General features: G+C 37.8%; 1 protein-coding gene across 6 annotated transcripts in view; it reads right to left on the minus strand.

Moving 5' to 3' along the window:
* Positions 1-359: 359 nt before the first annotated feature.
* Positions 360-18,693, minus strand: part of TAFA5 (TAFA chemokine like family member 5) — a 453,463-nt gene continuing 435,129 nt past the window's right edge. For 5 of the 6 annotated variants that reach the window (XM_074903248.1, XM_074903249.1, XM_074903250.1 and 2 more), the window contains one exon: positions 360-3,470. In XM_074903248.1, the coding sequence (XP_074759349.1) occupies positions 3,462-3,470 (9 nt within the window). In that variant the 3' untranslated portion in view covers positions 360-3,461. Of the gene's footprint in view, positions 3,471-4,780; positions 4,874-18,693 lie in introns of all 6 variants that reach the window. The other variant, XR_012633434.1, reaches the window with a different exon arrangement.

The raw sequence follows: 18,693 nt of genomic DNA on the forward strand, positions 1-18,693 counted from the left end.
GAAACTCTAATTAGTACTCACGATTGTGATAAATAGGCTATATTAGATAGTAAGTGCCTGGGTTAAAGATTTATGTAACAGCATGTGGGTACAGTTTCAGTAAACAAGTGAATGATTAAGGATACCACATGCATAAAACCTGAGCTACTGCAGGGAAGAAATGAACTGGAAAAAAAGAAAAAAAGCTAAAATCATAATTATGCAATTGGTGAATATGTGTCATATTGATTGCTATAGTGTGTTAATATTTGCTCCATTTGATATTCCAGATGTTTAAAGCAGTAGTTACATCTGTCCTTGCTTAGGCTAACAGAAAGCTAACAGAGAAGCTTTTTTTCAAAAAATGTTTAAAGGTTTAATGCATTTCCAGAGATTGTTTTTATTTTTCCGTGTTTTTCTGTATTCTTCTGTTCAAGTGTGTTTTGAAAGAGGTACTTGTTTGCAAGCTGAGAAATGAAGGATATTTAATAGCATTCAAATAAGACATTCCCTCGGTGTTTCAAATTTTGCTTTGGAAGAGGCACATAAAATAATACTTTCAGAAACAAACTTTTTTTTATGTAACTTAGTTTTGTAAAATTAGAAGTTCACAATATTCTGAAAACATATTGTTCCTGAGAGAGAAACATTTCACCACTGCTCTTAGAGTAGTAATTCACAGTGACAAAGGCAGCCAGTATATTTTGTTTCTTTAAAACTGTACATTTCAGGGGAGGAGGGAAAAATACAAAACGCATTTTAAGTGCCTTGAGGTGTCTGTTGTACACAGGAGACTCAGCAACTAGAATTTCTCTCTGATGAATAATCAGCATCTTTTGTCTTTGATATTTCTTGTCCAGAGCAGACCTCATAAACCTTCTGTTGAGCATTTAAAGAACTCAAAAAACAAAGACATAAGCTTGCATATTCAGAACTGATTGGAAGGTATGATTTTAGATGTAAAGATTTTACATGTCCATTCCTAGTTCCTCTAGTGGGATCTGTTTTCCAGAAAACAAATGACCTGAATCTGATCAATAATTGAGCATACCAGAATGAAGGTACCCAAGACCTGGAAAGGGAAGGGTAAAACTTCAAAACGCAACCCATGTCCTTAATTTCCCCATTCCATTTCTAAGTCTTCCTCTCTGTGCCCCCAACTACTTATCAACTACTTATCATCTGGTGAAATTCCTTTGGTGATGTCATGCTCAGGGAACAAAAGTTTCACTTATAAAAGGATTTTCTTTATTTTTCATAATTTAGCTGAACCAACACAAAACTGAATACTGTAAAGCAACAAAATCTTTAATTGTTCTGTGTTTACTAAATAAGGCTACTACACTCCCTTTAAAATAAATCAAAACAGAGAGTTGGTAGAGTGAGGGATCTGGCTCTTGAGGTCTACATGTACAGTAAATGTATTTACCATCATTTATTGCATGACATTTTAAACCTGACATTGGTCATTTATAGTGCAGTCAGTCCATAACTCTTTTCAAGTTGCTGGGCTTTAATTGCTACTTTGACACTGGTCAAAATCCTAAGATTAAATAATTTTGTATATATTTATTTTACTTGAAGACAAAATGATCTGTATTTCATGTTTCCTGCAACCTCTGCATTAAATAAGCCTCAGTAATAGAGCAGGCCTTAAAAAAATTTATTTAATCAACTTTTCATTTTTGTACCTTTCATCTATGGTCACTTGAACAATATATTTTTTTCTTTAGTAGGATAGAACTAGCATAACACTAAAAGTTAATTGGAGTATTAGGTAGTATACTTGAAACCATAATACATTTTCCAGGAAGAAATTAATCTACCTTGTTGATTGCATCATACCAATATGTGCCAAACTTACATACCGAAAGGTACAGTAAAAGGGAACAAGGTTTTTTTTGTTTCTCTGTTTTATCATAATTTCCCCCTCATCTATACTATCTTTGCTAAATTTTTGCTAACCAATAATGGCAAAAAAGTGGGCTTTCTAACGATGAGGTAAAACACTGAAAATGGGATCAAGGAACAGGCTTCAAACTGACCCTTACATAAAAATAGGGGGAGAGAAAGAGAAAGACACAGAGAGAGAGAAGAAAAAAGAAAAATAAACCTTGCTATGAAGACCAATGAGTAAAATATTTTACACTCTATTTTTATCAGTACATAAAGACAAAAAATAAAAATAAAATAAAAATAAAAAATGCCTTCCAACAGTGCAATGGTTGAATGCATTTATGTAATATAAACAACATTATTCTTTGCTTTTTCTACACAGTCCTCTCTGGTCATGCTTTACATCCAGAATGTCCCAATGGAAGAAAGCAAACGACACCAGTCACTTCAGAGACAACTGAAGTAATAAAACACAACTTAACTCTGAACCACTTGTCATGACTGTCAGAGTTATCACGTTAATTGTTAAATAGGATTTTCTACAAATATACAACATATAAAAACTGTTAAATATATAACTTTAGGCTTTTCAAAATACATTTAATGATCTCTTTCAAACAAGTGTTACTTTTGTTTTCTCTTTAATTTGCTTTCTGGTGCTAAATGGTGTATCAGATGAGACATAGGCCACAGATGACCAAACATGCTCTTTGCAAATACTGTATTATCCAACTTTAACTATCAAAAATGGAACTGTAGAAGAGGCATGTTTAACTGGTTAAAACTGAAAATGATTTTAGTACGAGAAAGTCAATCTAAGTACAGAGGAATAAAGGTGCCATGTAGACAGTTTGTGTTCTTTTTGTCCAAGTTTTTCAAACATAGGTCATTTTCTCTCAGTGCTCCATTATGTTCTCTCGAATGTGGCATTTCAAGAGCAGGTCTCTGAGTTAGTTTTTACCGCAGCTTTCCATAAAGATTTCTGCTGGACAACAGCATCTCAGCTTTGTGAAAGCTGGAACCATGTCCTTGTGGAGACCTCCTACAATTTAATGACATAACTCTGTTAACAGTAAGATTGTGTCCACTTTAAAATAGATTTTGCTCTTTGGTCTATTGTATATACTGAAAGTATAAGAAAATAAAAGCAATTCAGACAGTTTAGGGCACAAGAAGAGTTTCTCTTTTGCACCTCAGTGTCCTCCCATAGGCAAAACAGTCTTCTCTAAGGCTGATTGGGATGATACTCTTCATTGTAGCAGACTCTTCAGATTAAAACATGTAGGTTACAGCAAGTCCAGCAGTGGTGTATAACGCAGATGAAACGTTAACCATGAACATTTTTGTATTGCTAATGCCCAAGCATATCACTTTTTCTATATTCCTTAGTCCAGTGATTCTTAGTATGGTAGAACAAACTTTAGCTCATAATGTAGAGGAATTATGCTGTCATTCATGAGATACAGAGAAACAGACAGTTGAGCTGATGACATATAAAGGATGATGATCCACAGCAGTGAAACTTGACTAAGTAGCTCACACAGAGCCTAAACCACTCCTACGAGGATTCTGTGTTGCTGCATTTGTCAGGAGACCTGTAAATCAAGAAGAACAAATGAGTCAGTGCCTTAATTTACAATCCTTGTTATCTTTGCCCTCCATTATTTTAAAATATACTGTACTGAGATTTTTCATGGTGACAAAGTATTAGAAGATATTAATTTTTCACTGCAAACATTTTCCCTTAGAAACAACATATGAACAAACCTATATTTTTATTCATTACAAAAATTAACTTTAATCATTATTTCTAATAAAGTCATGAATATAAATGATAATTTACAATATCTTCAATGCCATCTACTTTCTACTAAGCTCCATACACTTTTTCATAAAAATAATATCACAGAATATTCTTTTACCTGCTACATATAACAGTATCTAACAAACATGGTGATTAAGACTATTACATTTTACATATAGGTTATGATGAAAGATGGATATGAAAGCCATGACCATTTATTAAAAATGCAAGAATATTTACACTGGAGGCTGTTGCCAATGAACACTAGAGTGCACCTAATTTAATCAGTACTGCCCTCTAGCGATGCTATTACAAGTGTAAATTAATGTAAATAATATTTATTAATAGTCAATTTAATCAGAAAATTATATTAGTTACACAGCAGAAAAAAAACCAAAAGAACGAAAATGGGCAAAGGACTGCCCGATTAATCTGTTTGAAAGAAAATGGAATGGAAGCAGTGGTTTGAAAGAGAAAGAGAACCAAAATTCACATTATTAAGGAAAACAAAAGTCCTGGAAGACAGCACAAACACAAATGAGAAAGTAATGACTGATTTATACAACAAGAGGCCAGCTGCTCATGCTCACCCAAAATATCTGTTTAGAAATTATTTCAAAATTATGCAGACACTGTACAAGACAAAATATTTTGAGGTGTATAAACATGATTGTTAAAAAAAGTGCTGTTTCAATGTTCAAACACTATCCTCTACTTTGGCACTGTTCTGTCTCCAAATAATCAGAACTGTTATTACTGACGGAAATACCATGCATAACTCCTGAAATACTGAGCAGTGAATGTGAAAGAGCAAAATAAATAAGAAAATACAATTCACTTGGTTCAAGCTGTGTATTAAATTTAGACTTTTTAACCTAAGCCTCAGAGCAGTAAATGAAAGAAATACCTGCCACCAACTCAATTTAGTGACAGCTTGAAATATATGGATCTCTCTATATATGTATGTAGAAAGATATAGGTAGGTTTGTAGATAGATAGATAGATAGACAGACAGATAGATAGACAGATAGATAGATGGATGAATAATTTCCTTAAAAGGCATAAAGTGTATGTCATATATTTCTGCTATTGTCCTCTCACCTTTTCCAGGAAAAAACACCCCAGAAATCTTGCAAACAGCCTTTCCTTTTCGGACTAGTGATCAGATCTCCAAACCACATGGCCTCAGACAGGCTGAAGGCAAAAAACCTGGTTGATTATTGTTGTATATTCCCCTTTTTTAATATACATACAGCAAAAGAAATTACTTTAAAGTGTTGCTTCTATTAATTGTTCTGTTTCCCCTTTATACTCTTCCTCGGGGTTTCTGCTATGTCCTCTGTTTTTTTTTTTTTCCCATTAGAAAAAAACACAACTTTTACGGTAGTAATACTTTTTAGGCAGTGAGACACAAAGCAAAAGACTTATGATTTATTAGGTCAGGAAGTAAACTACTATTGTGTTAAGAATTAGGCTGATTTAGCTCATTCTTTCCTGAATTAGGATGGAATGGTCCAAAGCTAAAAGCAACAGTGTAAACTGCTGATGGACTGTGTGTTAAGTGTTTACATAATGTACTTCTCTACCACGTTGGTCCAAGGATGGAGAGAGAATTCAGGTAAAACCACATTCATTTGCGGATACCTGCTGCTTTGTCATTTTATAGATTAAAAGCTTCCTTCCTGACTTGCTATACCTGTCTCCACTTTGCACATCCCTGCTGCGTGAATATGGTATCAACACTTTAAAAGAAGGAGAGAAGAAGGGAGACAATTTAAAAAATGCTGAGGCAGGGCAGAGAGAAGGGCTTGAAAGAAAATGATGACAGGAAGAAGGACAGATTAAAGAACAGGAGGTGAATTTACAACTTTGGACAATGACAGGAGAAAATGGAATGAGAGAGGGAAAAAAAAAAAAAAAAAAGCATAGGTTAGCCAGGGAAGTTTAAACATCATTTATTAATGAAGGCAGAAAAAATAAGATAGGTAATAGGAACAACAGATAAAAAGCAGAGAGGAGAAAGCATGAAGTGTCTAGAGAAAGAAGAGGAAGAGAATGAACACCCAACCTCCTGCCTCTTGTTTTGTTTTTTTTCCTTTTCATTCCTCATTACACATAAATTAACTACTCCCCAGAAAACCAGACACAACAAGCAGGAGAAAAGAGGGGTTCTCAAAATCACCATAAGAAGGACTTGTTTACTATTTATACTAGTAGTTCAAACCACAGAAAGGAAACATAGAATGATAGAATCATTTAGGTTGGAAAAGACCTTTAAGATCATTGAATCCAACTGTTAACATAACAATGCCAAGTCCACCACTAAACCATGTCTACACATCTTTTAAATACCTCCAGGGATGGAGACTCAACCACTTCCCTGGGCAGCCTGTTCCAATGCTTGATAACCCTTTCAGTGAAGAAATTTTTCCTAATATCCAAACTAAACTTGCCTTAGTGCAATGTGAGGCCAGTTCCTCTTGTCCTATCACTTGTTACTTAGGAGAAGAGACCGACACCCACCTTGCTACAACCTCCTTTTAGGTAGCTGTAGAGGGCGATGAGGTCTCCCCTCAGCCTCCTCTTCTCCAGACTAAACACCCCCAGTTCCCTCAGCCGCTCCTCGTACGACCTGTGCTCCAGACCCTGCACCAGCTTCATTGCTCTTCTTTGGACACACTCCAGCACTTCAATGTCTTTCTTGTAGTGAGGAGCCCCAAACTGAACACAGTAATTGAGGTGCAGCCTCACCAGTGCCAAGTACGGAGGTAAGATCACTTTCCTAGTCCTGCTGGCCACACTATTGCTGATATAAATCCAGGATGCCATTGGCCTTCTTGGCCACCTGGGCACACTGCTGGCTCCTGTTCAGCCGGCTGTCAATCAACACCCCCAGATCCCTTTCCATCAGGCAGATTTCCAGCCACTCTTCTCCAAGACTGTAGTGTTGCACGGGGTTGTTGTGACCTAAGTGTAGGACCCAGTACTCAGCCTTGTTGAACCTCATACAATTGGACTTGGCCCATCGATCCAGCCTGTCCAGATTGCTCTTAGAGCCTTCCTACTCTTGAGCAGCTCAACACTCCCACCAGCTTGTCTTTCAGCACATGGGGATAGCCTGTTCCTATACCTTTAAGATTTCTTTCTTGAATAATGTCCAGCTTCCTGGACTCCTTTGCCCTTCAGTACTGTTCCCCAAGGAGTCTGTCAGCCAGGCTCTTAAACAGGCCAGTCTGCCCTCCAGAAGTCCAAGGTGGCAGTTCTGCTGACCCCTCTCCTTACTTTTGGAACTGAAAACCATGAAAAGTACCACATCCCTGACAGGCAGGTTTAAAGGAAAATGGTGGTCTTGATGATTGTTTGGCAGTAATTTCTAGAATATTAATTAGGTCAATAGATTACAATAAAAACTGTAAATTAAATAACTACACACACAAAACTTCTTTAAAGCTTGGGAAAGGTGTGTTGGCAAGTCACCTTGAGAAGATGGGAATATGTGGTGCTTTGCTGACTTAGACAGGCTTTCCACAACAACAAACCCACACAAAAATCTCTGTCTTTTTCAGTGTAGTATTGGATTTGGTGACAAAATGTTTTTTGCATCACAAGCAAGAAAATTGATCCAGTCTTACTGTAACTGGCAAATATTTTCAGTTAGGACAGTTTCAAGTATGTCTGTTCTGACTTTTTATTTTAAATGGAATCCACATGAATACCAACAATTCCATATCAAGTCTGATAAAGCTTTAGCAGTTTCACCTTGTTTCCACACTTTATTTTTAGAATAAAAATATGTCAGATCAAACCACAGTCATTTTTGCTACAGTAGCCAAGTGCTTTTACATGACTGCTTGATGAAGTTATATTGGCACTCTGATGACAACTCTGAATTATCTACCATGTTTCCAGCACTGATTTCTGGAAATTTTCTAGATGCCTACAAAGTAATTGGTAATATTAAAGAGGTTTCAGTGTTGCCTAACAGCTGAATTACTTGTCTAAACTGTGTATTTTACACATTCAGTTACAGTCTTAAAGATGTCTCTGTGAGTTTTAGGATTCTGTAAGCACCCATCCATGTAAATGGTTTTTGGTTTTGGTTTGGGGATTTTTTGCACAAAGATAATTCACAGAGATGGCTGTAGGTTGGGCCAGTCTCTGTCTCACAAATCTGATCATAATGGAAACAGTTCCAAACCTTTTACCAACTGACTGCAAGTCATATAAACAGTATGTCTCCCCTCTGCTTCTGCAGCTGTCTGTTCTAGGTCCCTGAATAAGTAAGCATGTATAATGCAGAAAGAAATATATAAAAGCATTAAAATGCCCAAGAAAACCTTTACACTTGCAAGATACCTCATGCTTTACAGGAATAAAAATGTAAATTTCTGGTGATGATTTAAGCAATAGCAATGACCTGTTGAGTTTATGAGAAGTCTCATAGTCCCTCCTGAAAATCTATTGCTTTCCTCCCTTCCTCTTCCTTTCTTCATGCTGTTCATATATGAAAACTGAACTGTTTAGTCTTCAGAAAAAGACAAGTTAACCTAACTTTAAAGCATTTGTGTCTATTAGGAATAAGAAGAAAGCATTGAAGCTACCATATTTAGTAGTGCTGTATTCTGTCTCACTGAGCTAGTCATGGGAAGGACATCTTCAGAGTTCAAACTGTAATACCTACAGTACTAGAAATAATAAGATTTGTCAAATTTAGTGTCTGTGCTTGTGGGTGAATTTTTATAAAAAGCATCCTAACATATTTGGCAGTGTATACACAGGTATACTTTCCTGTGTTGCACTCCACCAAAGCAGTATTCATGAGTTACTGATAGCAGAATCCAATTACTAGCCACCTTCTAGGAGAAGATTTTTTGAATTTACAAGATCTTGTAATGTGCTGAGTCAGATCATACACACCCAACTTCTACTGAATTGCTCATTACTTCATAGCAATACTAGTGAAGGCAGTGGGACTGTTTTTATAATTAGATAATCCTTGCAGTGAATGAAAATGTTAGAACGAAGTGTTGTAACCCAGCTGAAATATATTTGACCCTGGGTCATGTAGGTGACCAGTGTTTAAGAGCTCAGCCTTAGGCATATATAATAATATGAGTTTGCTTTGTAGCATCTAAACACATGCTAAGGAAAAGCAATGGAGGTGGTAGAAGAGATAGCAGCAAGAATATCTGTGTTCAGAACATTCAAAGCCCTTGAGCACAAAGGTGATCATGGGGGATTTTTGGCTGGAGTAGCATTTGGAGCTGTCATGGATAACAAAATAAGCAGGTAGGTCTCATTCTTTGCCCTGTGAAAGTCTAAAGCCAGTTCCTTGAAGCAACTTGGACAGAAAGAGGAAATATTGAAGAGGATCATACATCTTGAAAGGTGTAACAATGCAAAACAGTGAGTTTTCATCTCTCCTGTGCTGGGTAAAAACAAACACACTTAAAATAACTCTCGCTAAAGGCCTTGAGCAAGTAACCCAATTGTATCTGATTCCTTTTTGCGCTTTCTAAATGGTTAGAGGCACGTACGTATATGAAGCTTAGTAGCAGGTAAAACTAAGAAAGTTTTGTAAGTGGCATGGAATTGTAAACTTGAAAAATGTCTATTTCTCTGTCTCCTTTTTGCTCTTCAAACAAAAGCAACTGCAATATTAGCATGATTGAAAGTATATAAGAATAGCCAGGGGCTTTCCTCAGGGTACTGAAAAAATAATCTCGATTTACTATTCCTGAGACTTTTCTCTAAGGTAGGAGACAGGTTCAGATTGAATTGCCAATGCATCAAAGAATCTATTTTTATTTAAATGCAGTAATTTAATGTATGCTGAATTCTGAATATTCATAACAATATACCTATGCTAAAAGCATACTCTTCATAGATTAACAAATTTTAACAAAGACATAACCTTAATTACTTTAAACCTTCTTGTGAAAAAAGTGCCTTAAATATTTCTGTGTACTAATAAAATCTATTAAATATAATGATCATCCATAAAATAATGTTTATATTGCCACAACAGAAGAATATCTCATGAAGAGGATGATGTGAGTTTTAATTACAAAGTTAAAAAAAACAGTCTTGCCTATTGTTAAAGTTTACTAGTCTACTTAATGGGAAAAAAAAGGGAAAAAAACCAATAATCCACATCAGCCAGTGCAGAAGTCCACAGACAAATCTAAACTATTATTTTTTCTTCTCTAATTAGAGGAGAAGATTTTTCAGGGGCATCTGTGAGTGACATCTGATTGACAGGCAGCTGGTCTGGAGCAAGGTTAGTCTCACACTCACAATAAAAATTGGAACAGTGATTTTCTAAGACTGACTGTGAAAATAGTTAAACTTGAATAATACGTTGAAAAAGCAACATGCTTTTAGATGGAATATTTAGGATATTTCATCTGTTAAGAGAAAATTCTGACTTACAAAGCATGAGCTCTAAATAAGTTCAAATGCTAGTGAGAACTGAATCGTCAGTGTTCACCAGCAAGATACTACGTCTGCTTTATGTATTCCATCTGACAATTTATTGCTTAAGAAAGCAGTCGTGTTTTGCATCATTCCAGAAAGCAATGCAGCACAGTAGATGACTTCTAACAAGAAATTTTGATAAATATGTTGTGCATAGGAAATAAATCTTAGCATTTAAAATTACTCTACTTAGCCTTTGTCTAAGACGTGAGTGGAAAGCAGTAAATGGACAATGTGGGGAGTGGAAGTAGAGGAGGAATATATATATGTTAAGTCAGGTATGAAGAATGCAGGAAGATTTTTATTCTCCTATAGTCCTGTTTGAAAACCAAAGCAAAGACATACACAGCATTCTTCTGCAGAAATAACATACAGGCACTGCTCTTAGTCCTTAGACCCACTGCCAAGAAGGGCACATTTTCTAAAGGTAAAATTTTCTAAAATAGAATTGTTCTTAGGCAATCCTCTAATATGTACATGGAAAAAGGATCTTGGGGCAGCAGTTAGCTGGTCTCATTGAAAGAGCTTTAAACTAGAGTCGAAGGGGGAAGGGGACAAAACTGAAATTCACAGACATAAGCCCCAGGGAAGATTGCCACAGTTTGTGGGCTGTTGTGCCAGCGATGACCCTCACCCTGCTATCCCAGTGGAGGCAAGGGATGGAGACATGCATCACAACAAAGATGCTAGGGGTTTTGATGGATCAGTAACTGTGGTAACACCTGTGAAAGGTCAGGCCAGACTTAGGACCTCTAAATGTGAAAAGGTGCTGGGGACATCAGCCCATCTGAAGTGCACCTTTACCAATGCACACAGTGAGGGTAACAAAGAGGAGGAGCTTGAAGCCATGATGAAACAGGAAGATTATGATGTAGTGGCTCTCACAGAAACATGGTGGGACGTCTCCCATGACTGGAGTGTGCCAGTTGATGGCTACAAGCTCTTTAGGAGGAATAGACAAGGAAGGAGAGGCGTTGGGGTGGTGCTGTATGTAAGGGACTGTTATGATTGCTTCCAGCACAAGTGTAGTGAAGACAGGGTGGAGTGTCTTTGTGTTAGAATCAGGGGGAAGGCCGACAGGGCAGATGTTATAGTAGGAGTCTACTATAGGCCACCCACCCAGGACAGAGAGGTGGATGAAATATTCTATAAGCACTTAGAAAATCTCACGATCGCTTGCTCTTGTTCTTGTGGGAGAGTTTAAATTCCCAGGCATCTGCTGGGATTACAACACAGCAGAGCAGGACCAGTCCCAGAGATTCCTGGAAAGTGTGGGAGATAACTTCCTGACACAGCTGGTGAGTGAACCGACCAGAGAAGGTGCCCTGCTGGATCTCCTCTTTGTGAAGAGAAGGGCTGGTGGATGATGTGGTGGTTGGAGGCCGACTAGGGCACAGCAATCATGAAATAATAGAGTTCTCTATTCTGAGAGAGGCCAGGAGAGGGGGCAGCAGAACTGCCATCCTGGACTTCCAAAGGGCTGACTTAGACTTGTTCAGACACCTGCATGACAGAATCCCCTGGGAGACAGTCCTGAAGGGTATAGGGGCCCAGGAAGGCTGGGCACTCTTTAAGAAGAGTCTCAGTGGCAGAGGAGCAGGCTGTCCCCAGGTGCTGTAAGAGAAGCTGGCAACAGAGAAGACCACCCTGGCTGAACAGGGAGCTTTGGCTTCAACTCAGAGAGAAAAGGAGAGTTTACGGCCTTTGGATGAAGGGCTTAGCCACTCACAGTGATTACAAAGATGCTGTGAGGCTATGCAGGGCAGAAATCAGGAGGTCTAAAGCCCAGCTGGAAATTAATGTGGCTTCAGCAATGAAGGATAACAAGAAATGTTTCTATAAGTAGGTCAACAGCAAAAGAAAGACCAGAGAGTGCCTCCATCTCCTGCTACATGTGGGAGGAAATATGTTAACAAGTGATGAGGAAAAGGCTGAGATGCTCAATGCCTTCTTTGCCTCAGTCTTTAACAACAAGACTAGTTGCACTGAGGGAATCCAGCCTCCTCAGCCAGAAGACAGAGACTGGGAGAACGATCCCCCTGCAATCCAGGAGGAGACAGTCAGTGACCTGCTGCATCACACAGACACACACAAGTCTATGGGACCGGATGGGATACACCCGAGGGTGCTGAAGGAGCTGGCTGGGGTGCTCGCCAAGCCGCTTTCCATCATTTACCAGCAGTCCTGGCTGACCAGGGAGGTCCTGACAGATTGGAAATTGGCCAGTGTGATGCCCATTTATAAGAAGGGTTGGAAGGATGAGCCGGAAAATTACAGGCCTGTCAGCTTGACGTTGGTGCCCGGGAAGCTGATGGAGCAGCTCATCCTGAGTACCATCACAAAACACATGCGGGACAACCAGGTGCTCAGGCCCAGTCAGCATGGGTTTATGAAAGGCAGGTCCTGCTTGACAAACCTTGACTTTAGTAAGGCCTTGGACACTGTTCCCCACAGCATTCTCCTGGCAAAACTGTCTGCTTGTGGCTTGGATGGGCACACGCTTTGCTGGGTAAAAAACTGTCTGGATGGCCGGGCCCAAAGAGTTGTGATGAACGGAGTTAAATCCAGTTGGCGGCCGGTCACGAGTGGTGTCCCCCAGGGCTCGGTTTTGGGGCCACTCCTGTTTAACATCTTTATTGATGATCTAGACGACGGGATCGAGTGCACCCTCAGTCAGTTTGCAGATGACACCCAGGTGGGTGTGAGTGTTGATCTGCTCGAGGGTAGGGAGGCTCTGAAGAGAGACCTGGACAGGCTGGAGCCATGGGCTGAGGCCAACTGGGGGAGTTTCCATAAGGGCAAATGCCGGGGGCTGCCCTTGGGCCACAACAACCCCCAGCAGCGCTACAGGCCTGGGGAGGAGTGGCTGGAGAGCTGCCAGTCAGAGAGGGACCTGGGGGTGTTGATTGACAGCTGGCTGAACAGGAGCCAGCAGTGTGCCCAGGTGGCCAAGAAGGCCAATGGCATCCTGGCCAGGAATAGATGATTTGCATACAGCAATATATGTTGATCCCCTGTTTAATGACAACATATCATAAACATTACAGTCTTTCAAGTGCTCTTGTGGGTCGGTTCAGGAAATACTTTATGTTTGTTTTGTCATATTTTCTTATAATCCCAACTAAAATATCATTTTGTACACTTATGCTCATCCTCCAGTTTTAAGTATTGCAGGACTATGGTAAAGCTGGGAAGAATGAGACAAAGATTTTAAAGATCATTATCCCAAACTAGACAAATAAAACAGTTTTAATCCCTTAGTGGCAAAGCAGACAGGTAAATGAATTATACTGTGTAGCATTTTGATTAACAGTGCAAATATATTTAAACCTAAAACAAACTAGGGATGCATACAATGTAGTAGTTCAAAAACCAACAAGTGTGTCACTGTCTACTGGAGGCAGAGTGCTCTGTACACTGTGCAGCATATTGCATCTAAATTCTTTGGCAAGATCACCATTATTGTCCCTACCCCGTTCCTGTGATATTTTGGCAAGTAGTGCTGTGATGATCAGATTTCTGTAGTAGACTGCAAACAATCAACAAAAAGAGGAAAAATAAACTGTGACAAATGTAACGGAATTTTCTATAATTTACAATAAATTTTATACAGACAAAGGACAACTATATAAAAGTAGCTGCAAGGCAACTTTTGGAGAGAAGGAGAAAAAGGGAATTTGATCTCTCAACACACAAAGATATCAGTCTTGGAGAATCTTATGCCCTTATCTAGTTTCATGTGCCTCTCTTAGAAGTAGAGTGAATCCTCTACCTTGTAGTAACCTTTCTCAATCAGATTTTAGAGATTCCTAGCACATTGCCTCTTCCATGACAGCCCTTCAACTCCCCATTATAATCTTCTTGGGTTGAATTCAGAGATTATGAGACCTATAGGTACCAGTAGGTATCTATATGTGATGATTAAGTGCGACCTCAGTCAAGGTCAACAAAATCTAGAGTTCAATTTTTCCTTAAACAAAGATGTTTAGTGCTTGTGGGACATCCTTGGGCATTTGCCCTAATCTCCAGATACTGCTTCAAAAGGCCTTGTGTCATACATTTGCGTTCCTGAACACAACAGACTCTTGGAGCATCTATGCCGCCCTGGACACATGAGTTCTGCCCTTTTTCTCTTTCTCAAGTTGAAGAGTCCCAAGCAGCTCCTGCTTGTGACTCAGTGGGCCTCATTCAGTCATGAGTGACCCACTAGACCCTAGTCTAACTCCACATCATCACTGCCAAAACCATATTCTTGTGACCAAGCATCTCCTCTGGCTTGAGTCACACATATAATAGGGAAGAGGAACAAGATACCAATCTTGTGATCAGTCCCTGTGCCTAAGAAGCAAGCAATCATAGTTTGGTTAGCTAAGGCTATGAGACAGCCCATGAAATATTTGTGTAGGTCCATCCTTAAGAGACAAATGTCATTACAGTGATCACACAGTCCTAGTTCAGGAGGATGGGATCACAGATAAGCATCTTAGAACACCAAGCACTTGTCATTTTAAGTATTATGAGAGATTTCAATTTGTTTCTTAGGAAAATTTATCTGACCTTTGTTATCTTTCAAGCTTGTTTTCATATTATAAGAATGACAAATAGTAACATCAGACCCTGAGAATATTTAAAAAATGACTGAGCTATTAAAGAGGTACTTGTGGGTTAAATCAGAGTAAAATGCAGTTTTCCATTCCTCATTTGTTCCTACACTTGTAGGTGTATAATGGACCTTGCTGGTTCATAAAACAGTTACTCAGATGAAATTCAATGAACGTGAGAGCAAATAAGCTTCACGTGAAGTCAGGGATCAAGATATAGTATTCACAACGTCATTAGTGAATCCAATGTGGTGGATAACACAGCACCTGTGTTGTTCATCACAGTACCATTTCTGATTTCATAATCTAATGCAACAAACCAACTCCAGGAACCACTAACATGAAACTTTTTTTTTTTTTTTTAATATAATATTATATAATTTAGGACTTTAGGCTTTTCATTATGGTAAGATTTTTGCTGCTGAGAATTCACAGATTTCTTTTTCTCGTCATAGATTTTCCCAGATTTGAAAAAAATACACAAGAGATTTGAAAGACTTCAGCTGCTGGCAGTATCAAGCCCTTGATTCCTCTGATATGTCTGGGTTTGTGAGGGGGAGGTTCTCAAGACAGAAGGAAGAGATATCACCATGTTTTAGCAGTTACAAGAAAGTACATCGAAGTTAAGGGGATAGGTCCTAAAATATTAACTATAGTCCAGATGGCATGAGTGGGTGAATCTTGAGAATGTTTTATGAGAAATCACACAAAACTCAGATGCTATAGAAACAAGAGACAAAACAGAAAAAGAGGAAAATGTATTACTGACTCTGCCAGACATGCTAGGCAACATTTCATAAATATCAGATGGAACAAGTCATGATCAATCTTTCCTTTGAGGTCAGGAATTACATGCCATTTAGAACAGGACTAATGCACAAATGATATCATATGGTTTGATTTTCTACTGACAGGAGACCCATATATTCTCTTCAGAATAGGTCTCGGTTTAGGCTATGAGTTTCTTGGAGATGTCACTGTATCAGGGTTAATTAACAAGGAATAGTTTGTGTTTCTCTGACATCAGCCCTTTTTTGCTAATTAAACATAAATGGAAAAAAAGAAGATTTTTTTTTTTTTTCCTTAAAGTAGAAGGGGAAATCTGCTCTGTGTAGGAGACAATGTGGGTGTGTTCCACAGATTCTGTGAGTTTCACAGGGACCACTGTGGGAATGACAACATAGGCAGGAAAGTGCTATTGAAAGACAGCCTTGTAAGGTACAAGCATAAAATTTGCCCCAGCAGTCACACCTGATTGTAAAGCTTAGCTGCAACTCTCCTCTACACACAATGATTAATTCTGTTCATAAAGTGTTTTATCACTGCTGGACTCAATAGGGCAAGAATATATAAAAATTATTTTAATAACTGCTTAAAAAAAAGGTATTTGAAAATGTTAAACTTTAATTTTAAAGTGAATCAATTACTTTTTCATTTTGCATCACAGGAGTAGTACTTGTGTAATAAGATATGCTATTATTAGTATATACCATTAATTCTGACATTTATTACTTAAACAATTAGCATCACTTGTTAGTAAAAAGTGACTGAGATGTCATGTTTCTAGTGTCACTGTGTTATCTGCTTGTGCTGTGGTGAACCTCTATAATACTTCTATCTGAAAAATAAAAACCTGGGCTCTAATAATTATTCCATTGACCTTTGGGCATCTAAAAGCCTAACAGGATTTTGTTAGTCAAGGACAAGTTTTATGTAACAATAGATATTTTAGGTGGCAATACAGTTTTTTCAGCACATACTGCAACTATGAACAAATATCTTGGCTATCTTATTTAGGTGCCTTTAATTAGAATACATAAATCATATAAAATGCTCTAAAAATATATAGCCTGATAGTTTTTGAGGAAAAAATACAATTGTTTTTACCATGTAAATGAAATGAAACCTTACATTTTGGAAGGATCTACATCTTTCCATTGATGATGGGGAAGGCTAACAGCAACTAGGTTCTGAAGTCATGTAACTGATAAGTGCCTTATATAGAGAAATGAATCTGGATGTCACCACCTTTTTGACATTTTAAAAAGTATGTTCTCGGGTTTTGGGGATTTTTTTTGTGGTTTTGTTTGTTTTTTGTTTGTTTGTTTGTTTTTTTAAATAAATGACTGTATGCTATCCAGCTTCTAAAGGTAAGATTATGTTTTCATCTTACTAGAAAAAGTTATTTCAAGCTAAGATATTAACAGGAAAACAGCTATTTTTCTAATTAGTACATCTGATGCTTAGCTTCTTTTCACTACAGTACAGACAGGACACTTTGATCTAGATGTTTTAATGAGTGTTAAGTAGTATTAGGCCCTAAAAATTTAAAAATAAGACAATCACAAAATAAAATGTATGCCTAAAAATTGATTTGATCAATGCATCCTATTATGACACGTCAGTAGGAATGAAACACATCATAATTGATACTGATATGCTGTAAAACAATGTCATAAGAGTAACAAAAATGAGAAATAATGTGATATAATTAAAAAGTTTATCTGGGATTCCAAAATTAAAAGTCTTGAAATACTTCAGTGTCAAAAAGAGAAAACTCCAAGTTTTAACAAATATGATTAACTATTGCTCTGACTATTTGTTGATTTAACATTTGGGTCAGGAGTTTGAAATTATTCCTGATTCTTCTCCCTTTCCTTTTAAAAGTTCCACACCAGCACACTATCTGACTAAAACGTAGGGGTGAGGAGGGTTCACTTATTTACAATATATGCCCTGTCAAGTCTTTACATTTACTCTGATAAAGTATACTTAATTAACTTGTGGAAGTTGTTCTTCATACAGACTTGCAAAATGCAGAACAGCTATATCAATGGGTAATAGAAGACCTTTTCACCATGATTTTGCATTTAAAGGTGTACTTACATTGATTACACTTGTGTTCTTCTATAAATAGTAGAGTATCTGCATATCCCACCAATAAACTCTGTTCCTGAGAATTTTCATTCAAAATCTGGCTCTATGGTAAGTCAGAACTCTGACATCTGGAACACTTTGAGCTGACTCCAGATGGTAAAAAAAGAAAATAAAATAAAATTTCCCAATATTTGTCAAAGTCATCTTTCTCAAAGATGGACAAGGAATCCATGGCCAAGCACATATAAACTGCAGTTGAGCACTTTCACACCGAAAATAACAAACGGGGTGACTTGAAAATGATCCTATCATTCCTAGCAATGACACTTCTCTGCTCACTTATGAAAGTTACATAGTTTGCTCTGAAATTGGTGCCAAGATTCATCAAAAGCCGTCAATTGCCATTTGCCATGCTAATTTGAGACATTCATGTGCTTAAGTATATTTTCTGTTTTTCTGCAATCCTGCAGATTCTCCTGAGACCATTATAACTGGCTTATTTCCCAGACATCTCTGTAAAGGATATTCTGCTCATAGAAAATCTAACATATAGTGTCCTAAAGTGAAAAGTGTGGCAGAAACTCACTAGCAAGTTTATGAGTTAGGGGAAAGAAGTGTTTCAATCTCAAGATAAAAAAGATAAACTGAACTCTTGGCTAATTCCTTAAGGCTTACAAAATGAAAGCTCTTTGGTCCTTTTGCCAAATAAATGTAAATATTTACTTGTTGATTAAACTTTTGCTGTTTAATATCTATAACAAAAAGCTTTAGATTTACATCTGATCGAGTATATGAACAAAGACTGTAGATCTCACAACTCAATTCCTATCACAAATATATGGTCTGTTGCAATATCTAAAACATCAACTAACAGCCGTACTTTACCTTAAACATAGTCCACAGCTATCACCTATAAACTGAAGAGAAAGTTATGCACTGGGATTCTGAAGAGGGAATAAGGTGTGCACTTCTGTAACACTTTAAATCACAGAAAAAGATAAGGGGACTAAGGAGATTTTTAGGTGCAGTACCTGGAAGTGGTATGGCTGTCAGCATAGC

Source organism: Athene noctua, chromosome 3, assembly GCF_965140245.1.
Source record: "Athene noctua chromosome 3, bAthNoc1.hap1.1, whole genome shotgun sequence".
NCBI classification, from domain to species: domain Eukaryota; kingdom Metazoa; phylum Chordata; class Aves; order Strigiformes; family Strigidae; genus Athene; species Athene noctua.